The 12761-nt window shown below is 44.9% G+C and overlaps 1 protein-coding gene across 1 annotated transcript in view; it reads right to left on the minus strand.

Moving 5' to 3' along the window:
* CLSTN1 (calsyntenin 1) overlaps positions 1-12761 on the minus strand; it is an 88324-nt gene that overhangs the window by 20182 nt on the left and 55381 nt on the right. Inside the window, exons 3-9 of the mRNA XM_086715609.1 lie at positions 9773-9802; positions 8387-8582; positions 6760-6968; positions 4996-5145; positions 4655-4840; positions 2111-2359; positions 1623-1744 (exon numbers count right to left, since the gene is read on the minus strand). Coding sequence (XP_086571735.1) covers positions 1623-1744; positions 2111-2359; positions 4655-4840; positions 4996-5145; positions 6760-6968; positions 8387-8582; positions 9773-9802 — 1142 coding nt within the window. The remainder of the gene's footprint in view (positions 1-1622; positions 1745-2110; positions 2360-4654; positions 4841-4995; positions 5146-6759; positions 6969-8386; positions 8583-9772; positions 9803-12761) is intronic.

Consider the following 12761-nt stretch of genomic DNA (forward strand, 5'->3'; position numbering starts at 1 on the left):
CACTACTGGGTATTTATCCAAAGGATACAAAAACACTGATTCAAAGGTACACATGCATCCCAATGTTTATAGCAGCACTATCAACAATAGGCAAATTATGGAGAGAGCCCAAATGTCCCTCAACCGATGAATGGATGAAGAAAGGTGGTTTATATACACAATGGAATATCACTCAGCAATCAAAAAGAAAGAAGTCAGAGAAAGTCAGTTATGTGAAAGAAGTCAGAGAAAGACAAGTATCATAGGATTTCACTCGTATTTGGAATTTAAAGAACAGGACAGATGAACATAGGGGAAAGGAAGGAAAAGTAAGATAAAAACAGAGAGGGAGTCAAACCATAAGAGACTTAAAGACAGAGAACAAACTGAGGGTTGCTGGAGGGGAGGAGGGTGGGGCGATGGGCATTACGGAGGGCACTTGTTGGGATGAGCACTGGTGTTCTATGTAAGTGACGGATCACTAAATCCTACTCCTGAAACCATTATTACATTATATGTTAACTAATGTGAATTAAAAAAAAAAAAAGATTCTCTCCCTCTCCCTCCGCCCCTTGTGCACCCGCTCTCTTGCTTTCTAATATAAAAAAAGAAAAGAAACGATCTGCTGTGATTTTAAAGGAAAGGTTTCCTCAGTTTACAGCGCCCCCTTGTTTCCTGAAATGCACCAATTGTTTTTCACGTGATACTTGCTTTTTATCACAGAAACTATTGGGAAAGCAGCTTTGCAAAAGATATGCTATCATCAAAAGGGATGTAACGTGACCTAATGGTGACACTGTAAATTCCCTCAAGCTAGTAGTTTGTGTGGTTTCTGAAAGATGTCAAGATTGCTGGCTCTCTGGCAGTCTAAAATATCCCACGGCACCCCTAAATCTGCTGAAGCAACCCGGGGGCTCCTTGGCACAATTTGGGAGGCAAGGCTTTAAATAATGAGTAAACAAATACAAGGGTCTCAATCCCAATTTTTCATCAAGTGCTGCAAATTTCAATAAACTACAACACAGTATTTTGAATTTAAAGCATATAATTTCTTTATATTAATACTGGATGTGTCAAATACGTATAAAATGAAAAACGTAGGCTTTCAGAGGAAAGGAGTTCGAAGGATTTATTTGCTATCCTATAACCCACAAGTAATATAATAAGGTTGTTTTTAAACGTCATCAGAAGAAACTAAATATGTACATTAAGACTATAGGTACTCGGGGTGCCTGGGTGGCTCAATCGGTTAAGCGTCCGACTTCGGCTCAGGTCATGATCTCGCGGTCCGTGAGTTCAAACCCCGTGTCAGGCTCTGTGCTGACAGCTCAGAGCCTGGAGCCTATTTCGGATTCTGTGTCTCCCTCTCACTGTGACCCTCCCCCGTTCATGCTCTGTCTCTCTCTGTCTCAAATATAAATGTTTAAAAAATAAAAAAAGAAAAAGAAAAAAGACTATAGTTACTGTAACAGAACTGTGCCCAAAGTGTCTACATACATTGCAAAAATTTTTTTATATTTTTATATTTATTCATAAATATAAATATACACTGCCCATAAATAATAGCTGGCCCTGTATGAAGCTGCAATACCTAGTTATACTCTCTGAAAGGTCATAAACCCGTGAGTTTTCCAGGCACTCACCTGATTCAATTTCCAGTGGAATTCTGCAGGTTTGTATTTCTTCTCTTCTGAAGGATCCTGACGGAGGAGGAAAGTGAGGCGGCAGCCGTGGACGTAGAGTGAATAATGGTGCCGGTTCATGTCTGCCGAGAGAAATCCTCCTGGTAAGCTGCCAACTTAATACCCAAAGGAGAAATAAAAGCTATTTCCTTAATGGATTTTGAAGACACGGTTCTATCATTTATCCGCATAAATGAACTCTCCAGTCGGGCCAAGGCAGGGTTTGGAAACAGATACACTTGGGTTTTACTGAGAAGTGGGGCCCAACTCACAGAGTAAAACTAACCACCAAACGGCAGTACAGTATCTTGAGGACGGAGAGCCCTAGCACAGAACACAGAAAAATGTGTGTCACCAGGAGCCTTTCGGGGAAGAATAAGGGGTCTTGCTTCCAGCGACCAACGCGGCAGCCACTCAAATACGACGCCCTGACTGCAAGATTAACCTACCTGTTTTGTCTGAACTACAGAGAATGGTCTCCTTCTTCCTGCCAAAAGGCCCATGCCTCATCCACACAGAAATCATAAAAGGTTCTTTCGGGTTGACAGAAACGACACCATCTGGGATCCTCACTGCTTGGGTGCCGTTGAACTCGAAGACCTGGTCACTGTCGTGGCCGTTGTCAGTGGGGAGGCCGACAGTCCAGTTCAAGGACCCACTTGGGGACGGGAGCAGCTCGGTGGTGCCAGACGCAGCGCCTAAGCCGACACGGTAACACTTAATACGCACAACGTGAAGGACTCGGAAGGTAGAAGAGTCTCGAGGCCACACTAAGGGCAACATCCTATCTTCCGGTGATACAATTTGCTAGCTACTGCTTATGTTCCGTAAAAATAAGGGTTTTTATATTTTTTTAATCATAAATAATAACTGTGGATATTTTTGCTTAAAGGAAAAAAGGGCATGCCTGCGTGGCTCAGTTGGTTGAGCATCCAGCTCTTGATTTCAGTTCAGGTCATGATCCCATGGTTCATGAGATCGAGCCCTGCACTGGGCTCTGCACGGAGAGCATTGGCCTGCTTGGAATTCTCTCTCTCCCTCTCTCTGCCCTTCCCCCTCTTGTTCTCTCTGCCTCGAAAAAAAAAAAAAAAAACTTTAAAGAAAGGATAAAAGGAAGAAAGCATTACTTGTAATCCCACCCAAATATATCCACTATTTAAAAAAAAATTTTTTTTAAGTTGGCTTTGTACCCAGCGTGGAGCCCAACATGGGGCTTGAACTCACAACCCTGAGATCGAGACCTGAACAGACATCAAGAGTAGGATGCTCAACCAACTGAGGCATCCAGGCACCTCCCAAATATATCCACTATTAACATCTGGGTGCAAACACTTCCAGTCTTTTCTCTACGAATATACACATTATAAAAAATAGAGTCCTACGATGTATAAAGGTACACACATTCCCATTAATATTTTTCTATAGCATATTTTTAAATGTCTGAGCATTTCACTGCACCGATATACTGTGACTTATTTAACTGATCTCCTTGGCAAACACTGAGACTGTCCCCACTCTTTTCTGTGACAAACCCTGCCTTCACGAGGACCTCCGTGTGATCCACGATTATTCCCTTAGCATCAATTCCTAGAAATGGAATCAGTGAACCAAAGAATATGAAAAAAATCTCCAGCTGTCGTTACACACTGCCAAGCTCATTTTTCTTTTAAATGTGTCCAAGGAAGATGACTTTGGGAGCTCTCCCCGTCACCTGGTCCTCTGTTCCTAGGAGCAGCATGACCTCACATACGACCTCGGTCAAATGCCAGTGCCTGCCCCTTTCTTCCTAAAAGTGTGAACTTCTCCCCCTCCTCTCCCAACTGAATTCCTCAGTAAAAATGAGGTCAACACCACCTCCTTGGTGGGCCTGATGGGCACACTGAATGAAGGAAACATACAGAAATGTAGAATGTGCAGGAAGCACTCATGGGGGAAATTCTTTCCATTCTTCCTTCCTAACTGTAAACTGTTCTGCTGATAAAATGTTCACTTAATGCCATAAAAAATCATGGCACTGGAGAGAGAAAATAAATTTTAAACATTACACTTAAATGTACATAGTTGAAAATATGTCCCAGACCTCCTTCCATGTAGATTTCAGTACGTGACTATTTGGACCCAGAGTCAGGCAACACGGAGAATATTAACCATTAAGATAAGCCAGCAGAGGATAAACTCTTTCGTTTTGCATATTCCAGTTATGTAAGAAATCTAGGTGCTCAATCCTACAGGCTGTCTCAGGCCGGTGGAAAGACGGGGACATGGGAAAACGCCGCCTGCAGAGCTGACACCAAGTAGCTCCTGAGGCACAAAATACCCTCTGAGCACGGACAGCTCATTTCAGTTACGGGGGTTTCGTTGCTGGCCAAGCGGCACACTCTTCCTCGGCATTTTCCACGACAGGCATCCATACCTCACCTCTACCTCATTCAGATAAACCAGAAAAATACCCACAACTATGTGAAGACGGAGGGCAAGGCTTTGATGGGATTCGTAACCACGGGGTCTCTGGATCTCACCTAATGTTTGTGGTAAACAATCTGCTGAGACTCAGAATTAGACGTGAGTGTCCGTAGTTTCGGCTTTCTACTTCACATTTGCCGAAAGCTATTGCTTTATCTGTATTTTTTTCTTCAGTTCTTAGGCGCAAGGACATCCACTGAGCATTTCGCTCATTTCAAACTCACTCCACTTACACAATCCCTCTCTTTTGATTATCCTCAACGTATGTTAGAGAAACACTTTCCTCGCATCACCGGCTCCTAAAATGCACACGCATGTAACACTCTGAACAGGCTGTAAGGGGTTTATGTACCTCCTGAAGCCCATCCAGCATGACAATTAGCCAAGGCAGTAACAGCCGTGTCAGAAAGTCAGGGTCTGTTCCGGTTTAGGGTTATAAACAACCCCCCCCCACCCCCGCCAACACACGCACTCTCTTCCATCTGAAAGGGTGTCTCTCGCCCTCACCGAAGACCACCAGGCCCCCTTACCACACAGCCGGTGAAGAGACTGCTCAGAGTAGGTGTCACGGTCACAGCCTTTCCCGATGTGGCCGGTCTCCAGCTCTACCGTTGCCTGCACTGAGGCCACGGGTTCGTCGCACGTCTCCAGGTGGACATTTGGGAAGAGGGCCAAAGAGCCCGTGCCAGGCTCATATTCGATCCTCTTGTTCCATCCTGTGTGGGTCCACAAATCCGGGAAGGAGGGAAGGAGGGAAGGAGGGAAGGAGGGACGGAAGGAGGGAAGGAAGGAGGAAGACTCACACTTTAGGGCCCTCTGGTATGTGACGTGTCAGAACAGGTGTGAGAGCAAAAAGGAGAATGAAGCTCACCTTGCCACCCGGGGGTGCAGGTGGGCTTGACGCTGACCTTCACCAAGACGTCTTCCGCTGCCCTTCTCTTCCCGCAATCGTAGGCGGTGATGGTCAGCTTGTACTGGTGTTCTTTCCCATAGTTTAGCTTCTCTGTGTTTTTTATGTAACCTTCCAGAGGGGAAACAAACAACAGTGAGAAGGCGAAGTTGTCCGGAAACACAAAGCACACCTGCTCAGGGGCACCTGGGTGGCTCAGTCAGTTAAGCATCCGACTTTGGCTCAGGTCATGATCTCATGGTTCATGAGTTCGAGCCCCGCATCGGGCTCTGTGCTGAAAGCTCAGAGCCTGGAGCCTGCTTGCGATTCTGTGTCTCCCTCTCTCTCTGCCCCTTCCCCAGTCACAGTCTGTCTCTCTCTCTCTCTCAAAAATAAATAAACATTAAAATATTTTTTTTAAATAAAAACACAAAAAACAAAGTACATGTGTTCTAAGTGTTATAAACACGGACACGGAAATCAAAGTGATGCTCGAGATAATTAATGCTCGGTCTTGCTTTCCTGCACTTGAACGCACACTAAATCCATCTTTAAGGGCTGTTGAAACAGAAGGAATGAATCTATACAATTCAACCTCCATTTATTCTTACAGTTTTTCTTCTTTGGTTTTATATGTGCTTTAAGATTAAGTAGTTAACATATGAGAGAATAAAGAAAAGTAATTCCAGTACTTCAAATACTAAATACTAGATGAAGCTTCATTAAATATTTCTTGCTCAAAGATTTACTGTGTGTGTGTGTGTGTGTGTGTGTGTGTGTGTGTGTGTGTGTGTCACAGAGACAGGAAGAGACAGAGATTCCCTACCCCCACCTACTAGAACAGAAGCCTGCTTCTGAATATGGGTACAGACGTCTGCAAAGTGTTTGCAATGTCCGTAATTTCATCAAAGATTCTGGACTGTGCATTAACAACAGAGACACTGCATCACCATCAAGAGGCCATAACCTAATAAAAAAAAGCTGAGCTCCAGCATGAGTTCATTCTGCTCAATTACAAAGGACTGGAGCACCTGGCAGTAAGGCAGAAACCTTTGTCTTCAAGATGAGACAGAAGATCCAAATCTAATGGAGAGCAGAAGACAGACCAACTAAAGGTCAGTCTTTTCAGATGCACTTTGATAGAGAAGTGAGAAGGTACAGATTAAAAACATGTTAGGTGGGGGGTTTTTTATTAGACCTTGGTGGAAGAAGCAAAAATAGGGCACCCAAAAAAAGAACCCATGACTTCAGGTGCCAACAAAAAGGCTTTCAGGGGACAGAGTGAAAAAATATTTATCTGAAACTCATACACCATTAGGTCTCTGCTATGAAATGAATACTTGTCCCCTCCAAATCTGAATGCTGAAGTCCTAACCCCCAATGTGATATCAGGAGGTGGTGCCTAGGGGAGGAACTGAGGGTTAGATGAAGTCGTGAGTGTGGGGCCCCCATACCGGGATCGCAGAGGGCTCTCTCCCCGCTATGTGAGGACGCAGAGAGAAGATGGCCACCTGGGAACCGGGACTCGGGTCCTCATCAGACACTGAATCTGCCAGCACCTTGATCCCGGTCTCCCAGCCTCTGGAACAGCGCAAACTGTTTACTGTTTGAGCCCCCAGCTCATGGTACTTTGTTACAGCATCCTAAAGGGATGGATGAAGCCGGTCTCCAATCTGAGTTTCGCCGACGTGCAGAACTGCCAATGGACCGTCACCTTGGTGAGGAAGGCCTGTTCCTCTGACTCACCATCTTTGTCGATAGCAAACGGCACATCTGGAGTGACGACTTCATAGCTGCATATCTGGCTGAACTGGGGGGAGCAGTCAGCGTCCACGGCCTCCACCCTCAGGATGCTGTCATACTGCTTCCCCTCGATGACGGTCGCTTTGTAGGACTTCTCCTTGAACACAGGTGCATATTCGTTCACATCGTTCACCTGAATATGGACAGTTGCTCTGGAAGAAGAAGAAAAAAAGCTGTGTGTTCGGTTTGTTTTTTTTAACCCAAAGTACACCAGTTCTGCCCCGCTTTTATGTTTCCTTTTGCTAATATCTTATTTCATGAAGTTTGTATGATGGAGAAAAAAATTACACTAGTCACTGTTGTTATTTTAGCATGGAGAGGACTTCAGAAAGCTAAAATAGGAATTTAAGTTGATTCTTCCAGGTCCTAGGAGTAAGACGGCTGGTAAAAAAAAAAAAAAAAAAAAAAAAAAAAAAAAAAAAAAAGGCAGTAAAATAAGAGACTTGGAGACTTGGGGTTTTCTTGACAATACGGGACAGGGCATGCAGAAGGGAGATAAACTAGATCAGACAAAATTAGACCCAAAGGAGGAAGGAGTAAGACACAGAAGATGGGAAACGTGGATGGGGAGTCTGATCAGGAGCATGGAAACCAATCCCGTCCTGCTTCTAGGGAATGGAGACGGCTCGCAGCCCACTGTTGCCCATGACCCACTAACTGATCCAACAAACGAAGGTCCTCCAAGCGACCTCAGTGCTCCCTCCCTGGCTGACCCCGTGCTGCCCTTCCACCTCCCCGTCTTGGGCATGAGAAAACTGAGGCACCACAGACTTGGCTACAAAGAGAGGAAAGGGTCAGTCTCAGGGCTATTGATCCGGGCGTGTTTCTGACTCAGACAGGATCTCTGACCCACAGAAGGCTTTTTCAAGGACAACAGTAATATTGCACGGTGTGAAAAGGATGAGGAGTAGTTCTCTGGCACTCAGCACCCCCAGTGTGCACCAAGACCCTCCACACCCAACGCCGCGCATCCTCCTGACCCTCACGATGGGTCTCGTGGCAGCGTGCCCCTCTCTCCCTAGCCCAGGAGCCAAGTAGAAACCGAGACTCAACAAGACGAAACTTGCCCCATGCCGAAGGGACAGAAAGTGGCGGAGAAAAGACTGGAATTCTAAATCCAGGTCTAGTTCAGAGTCCTGTCTGTTCCACGAGCAGTTCTCAAAGGATATGGATATGAACACGTCCAGGATGGGGCGCCAAAGTCAGCCCGCTCCCACCAGCGTGAACGAATGCCCTGCCCTTTGAATTTGCAGGAAAAAGAAACCTAACAACAAAATATCCTCCTGGAAGAAAAAATGGGCTTTCCCAATTTTCAGTGTAGAGCTCTAGTTTCTGTCATTAGAGTGCTGGGTGGGATAAAACTGCCCATTCATTTGCTTATTCGACAACTAATGCTGCAGGGTAATAAACAGACAGGATTCCTATCCTCAAGGAGCTTACAATTTCAGTGGAGAGCCAGAAATACCTTCTGCCTCATCTCTAAGAACACAGAAAGTCTCGGGGACACAGAAAGAAAGCAAGGGTCAGTACTGCTTTCTTCGCACGCGCTCTCTCTGATCAGCTTACTTACTTATGAGACTTTTTCGCGTTGGCGCCATCCGGCCCCTGGCCGCAGTCATAGGCCTGGATGGTGAATGTGTAGTCTTTCTGTAGTTCACAGTCCAGTTTCTCTTTTGAGCGAATTATTCCCTCGCCAGTGGACTTATCCACTACCACTGCATCAAAGGGGACATTCTGCCCATGAATTTTAAATCCACAAATCTCACCTAGGGAGTCAAAGCAGCGCAGGTTAGAATTTCTGCCGCCCGGAGTCTGCGTGCTCCCCTCCCCCTTCCCGTACCCCCCCCCCCCCAGAAAAGAAATGACAACAGTTCGGCAGCCAGGGGTTTAGAGGGTCTGTGGACAAAGCAAGGGCACTGTGCTTGGACAGGGATAAGTTCTGGGGCTTTAGTAAAAAGAAGCATGTTCTCGCTTTCCAAGCAACTTGCTTAACTTTGCATCCATTCATGCAGGAATACAAAAGAGAAAAAGAGAAAACATAGACAGGCATTTCACAGGAGTACTTAGGATGGCTCCAGGGTAAAAGTGGTCTCGTTAGCAAACAGCCATGGCCTGGTAACGCAGAGAAACTGTCCCCAGCTACTGGGGACAGCCGGGCAGCGATTTTGGTTTGGACCAGAGAGAAGGCTAAAATGCAGTTAAGTGTTGAGAGAGGAAGGAGGGTAACATAAAAGGTTCAGCACCGTAATTACAGAAAGTCTGTCAAAAAAAAAAAAAAAAAGTCAAAAGAAACAAGTCTTCCTGTGCAATGAGCCTGGCTAAAATTAGGGAATCAAAACAAACTACTAAATGAGAAAGGTAGAAATACCAACTTTTCAGGCATCCATTTCAACAGCTATGGTTTACTATGAAGATCGGTTCCATCACAGGGAGGGATTTGCCAGACTTGCCTTGGTTTCCAAAGCTAGCCTATCAGACCTGCGAAACAAGCCTGCCTGGGGACGTCAGGACATCAGCACCTGGAAGTTGGCTCACAAGCTTAATGAGGGGTGAAATCTAGGTTTCCATTCTTGTCGGTGGGAGAACATTAAGTCTTTTGATGTATACGTAGATGTTAAAAAAAAAAATGTATTTCATGTAAAAATAAGGCTGCACTCTTCCAAAATTACAACTCTTAGAAAATGGTTACAAAGTGAATCTCTCAAGTTCAATTAAGAAACAAATGTACAGTATTATCCGTACAGTTCAAATGGATGTCTGATTTCTAGATATTTCTAACCAAGGGTTTGGTTACATACAATTTCCATCAATATATTTAAAAATAGAAACAAAGTAGGAGAATAAATCAGGGTAAAATAGCATGACAGTTTCTTCTGTTTAAGGGCTGATTCCCAATTTTATAAACAAAGTTAGTGGGTTAATATTCATAGGAGGGATAGAAAGAACCCTTTATCACCTTCTTTGGTGACTGTCACCTCAAAACTCTCTAAAGGGAGAAAAGATAAACCCATGTCAGTAATGCAGGAAAGAATAAAGACGGAACAATAAGGAAAAAAGTCAAAGATGCACATATTACACAGAAAAGCTTGACATAAATTCAACCATCAGCTCCGGGCCACTCGTAGACTCCCAACAGCAAAACCGGACCCTCGGCAGCAGAATGTCTCTGAACGCAACTTACCACAAACCGCTATGTAATTTTGAAATTACCCCGACCTATAGATGAAATCTGCTACAAAGATTGATTCGTAACGCCCTCAAGTGTCGTTTGGACTTTTCTTCTAACCAACACTTTCACGATAATGGTTCATAAGTAAACATATTTGTTATTTTACAATTTTCAGATTTTTCATTTTCAAACTAAGTTCTTGCGGCTCGATTCTGGTAACACTCAACTCAGCATGAGACAAGAGGAAACAAAAAACAAACATTTGGAGCAAAGGGTTTGGCTAAATAACAAGGGCTTAAGGAACCCGACCAAGGCAACTAACGTAAGCCACCCCCTCCTGTAACCAAACACGTGCTTCACCGCGAACTGAAACCAGATTCATTGCTAGCTTTGGTGACACCACAATGATCACGGCTTCTAGTGAAAACGCTGTCCTAACAAGTCCACACAAGTGGTGCCTGCTCACCCCAGGGCGGCTGCAGACGAGTTGTGACAATGTGCAGAGGCCAGGAGGTCAGGAGGGGACAGAGTCGGCTCATTGGGGCATCTTCTCTCCACAAAAAGCATCGTAGCCTGAATTCTCTTGCCTTTTAATGGCTTTACCATGTATCTGTATACCCACGAACAGTGTTTCATTTTGCTTGTTTTTAAGGTTTGAAAAATGCTATCACATGGTAGGCAACTTTTGTGACTTGCTTTTCCCCTCAGCCTTGTGCTTCTAGGATTCATTCACCCCTGTTGGCGGAAGGCTATGGCGTATTTCTTTCCACTACTATGTTCAGCAAGAATCCAAGGAGTTCTGGCAGGTCAAGTGCTTGAGACACCGCCTGGCTTAAAGAAAGCACCCAACAAATAAATGTTTGCTCATACTGTAATTATTTTCCATCCTGTGACTATACAGTAATTCCAGTTTCCTGCTACTGAACTTTCTGTGGTAGAGATTTCTAACCACGCTTCCTGCTGTCGCGGTGGGTCTTGTGCTGCCCAAAACAGGAGCCACTAGGCACGTGGGTTAAAATTAAATTTAAATCCATATTAAAATTGAATAATATTAAAAAAAAATCAGTTTCTCGGGGCACGTGGGTGGCTCAGTCGGTTAGGCATCCGACTCCTGATTTCGTTCAGCTCACGTCACGGCCTCATGGTTTGTGGGTTTGAGCCCTGCATCGGGCTCCATGCTAACAGCAAAGAGCCTGCTTGGGATTCTCTCTCTCTGTGCCCCTCTTCCACTCACTCTCACTTGTATGCATGCGCTCTCTCAAAATAAACAAACATTAAGAGAGAGAGAGAGAGAGAAACTGGTGATCCAGATCCACATAATCTGAGTTGGCATAACTGACTGACTTGAGGGTGCCTTCCCGACAAAGGCCGCTGCACAGGTTAGTGCAGATTTAAGACCCCAGGATGAGGTATCTGACTTGGAAAAGGCTACCTACATAGTGCGTTGCTTAATAAAAGTATAAAGACACTCATTCAAGCAATGTCCTTGGGACTGTTTCTGATCATGAGATTATCATGAGAAGTGGAACTGTTTGCCAAAAGATGTACACTCCCTAAATCTCTCCTTCGAGATACGAGGCTGGGAGGAGGGAGGAGAACTCAGAGAGTAGGAAGGCGATGGGGTGTTTTAATTTTTTTCTTAATTTTTTTTTTTTACATTAATTTATTTCTGAGAGACAGAGAGAGACAGAGCACTCCTTGGGGAGGGATAGAGAGAGAGGGAGACACAGAATCCGAAGCAGGATCCAGGCTCCGAGCTGTCAGCACAGAGCTTGACGTGGGGCTCAAACCCACGAACTGTGAGATCATGACCTGAGCTTAACCCACTGAGCCACCCAGGAGCCCCTGGGGTGTTTTATACTTCAGTTGTCCGGGGGAGGTTTTGCTGATAATGTCTGAGTAGAAACCAGAGGGAGCTAAGGAAGCAAGCCACATGCTTATCTAGGGAAGAATTTCAAACAAAGGGGACAGCAAGTGCAAAGGCCCTGAGGCAGGCCTGGGCCTGGCCTGGCTTAGGCACTACTGCAGGGGAGAGAAGGTGAAGCCAGACAAAGATGAGTAATGTGAAGCCATGGCGGCTGCTACAAGAAGTGAAGTTTGTCCTCCAAGTGAGAAGGAATGACTGGAAAGTTTTATGCAGAGAAAAAAATCAATACGGTTTATATTTTAAAGAACCCAACTGGCTGCCATGGTGAAAATAAATCAAATATAAGCAGGCAAAGGGGCTGTGCTGGCTGGCTCGGTTAGTAGAGCATGGGCTTTTGATCTCGGCGTTGCAAGTTCAAGCCCCATGTTGGGTGTAGAGATTAGTTAAAAATACAATCTTTAAGAAAAAGATATGTGTTATCTATATGGCAAAAATGGTTACTGGAGTAACACAGGCACGAGAAGCTGAAAGCCAGAACCAGAGGTGTGCAGGGTGGTGAGAAACAGTCAGATGCAGGGTGTGTTTTGAAAGTACGGACAATACTGTGGGATTATGAGCGAGAAACCCAAGGATTAATAAATTGCCTTCGGCCAACATGGAAGAGAAGGTCCGGATGGGGGAATGGGAATCCAAGATTCCGTTGTGAACATGCACGGGTATTACAATTTGTTACAGAACCACATCTCAAAGGTAGGAATATCCAATAAAAGAATATACATTGTTTCGAAACTCACATGTGTCTGGGCTGCTTTCTGAAAGACTGGATCTATTAATAATGAGCACAAGAGTGTGTACTTGTCCTTTCTACAAATCCGTGCCTGTCTGCAGTATTAACGGAGCTACTTGAAT

This window comes from Puma concolor, chromosome C1 (genome assembly GCF_028749965.1).
Source record: "Puma concolor isolate L17-30 chromosome C1, mPumCon1.1.hap2, whole genome shotgun sequence".
Taxonomy (NCBI): domain Eukaryota; kingdom Metazoa; phylum Chordata; class Mammalia; order Carnivora; family Felidae; genus Puma; species Puma concolor.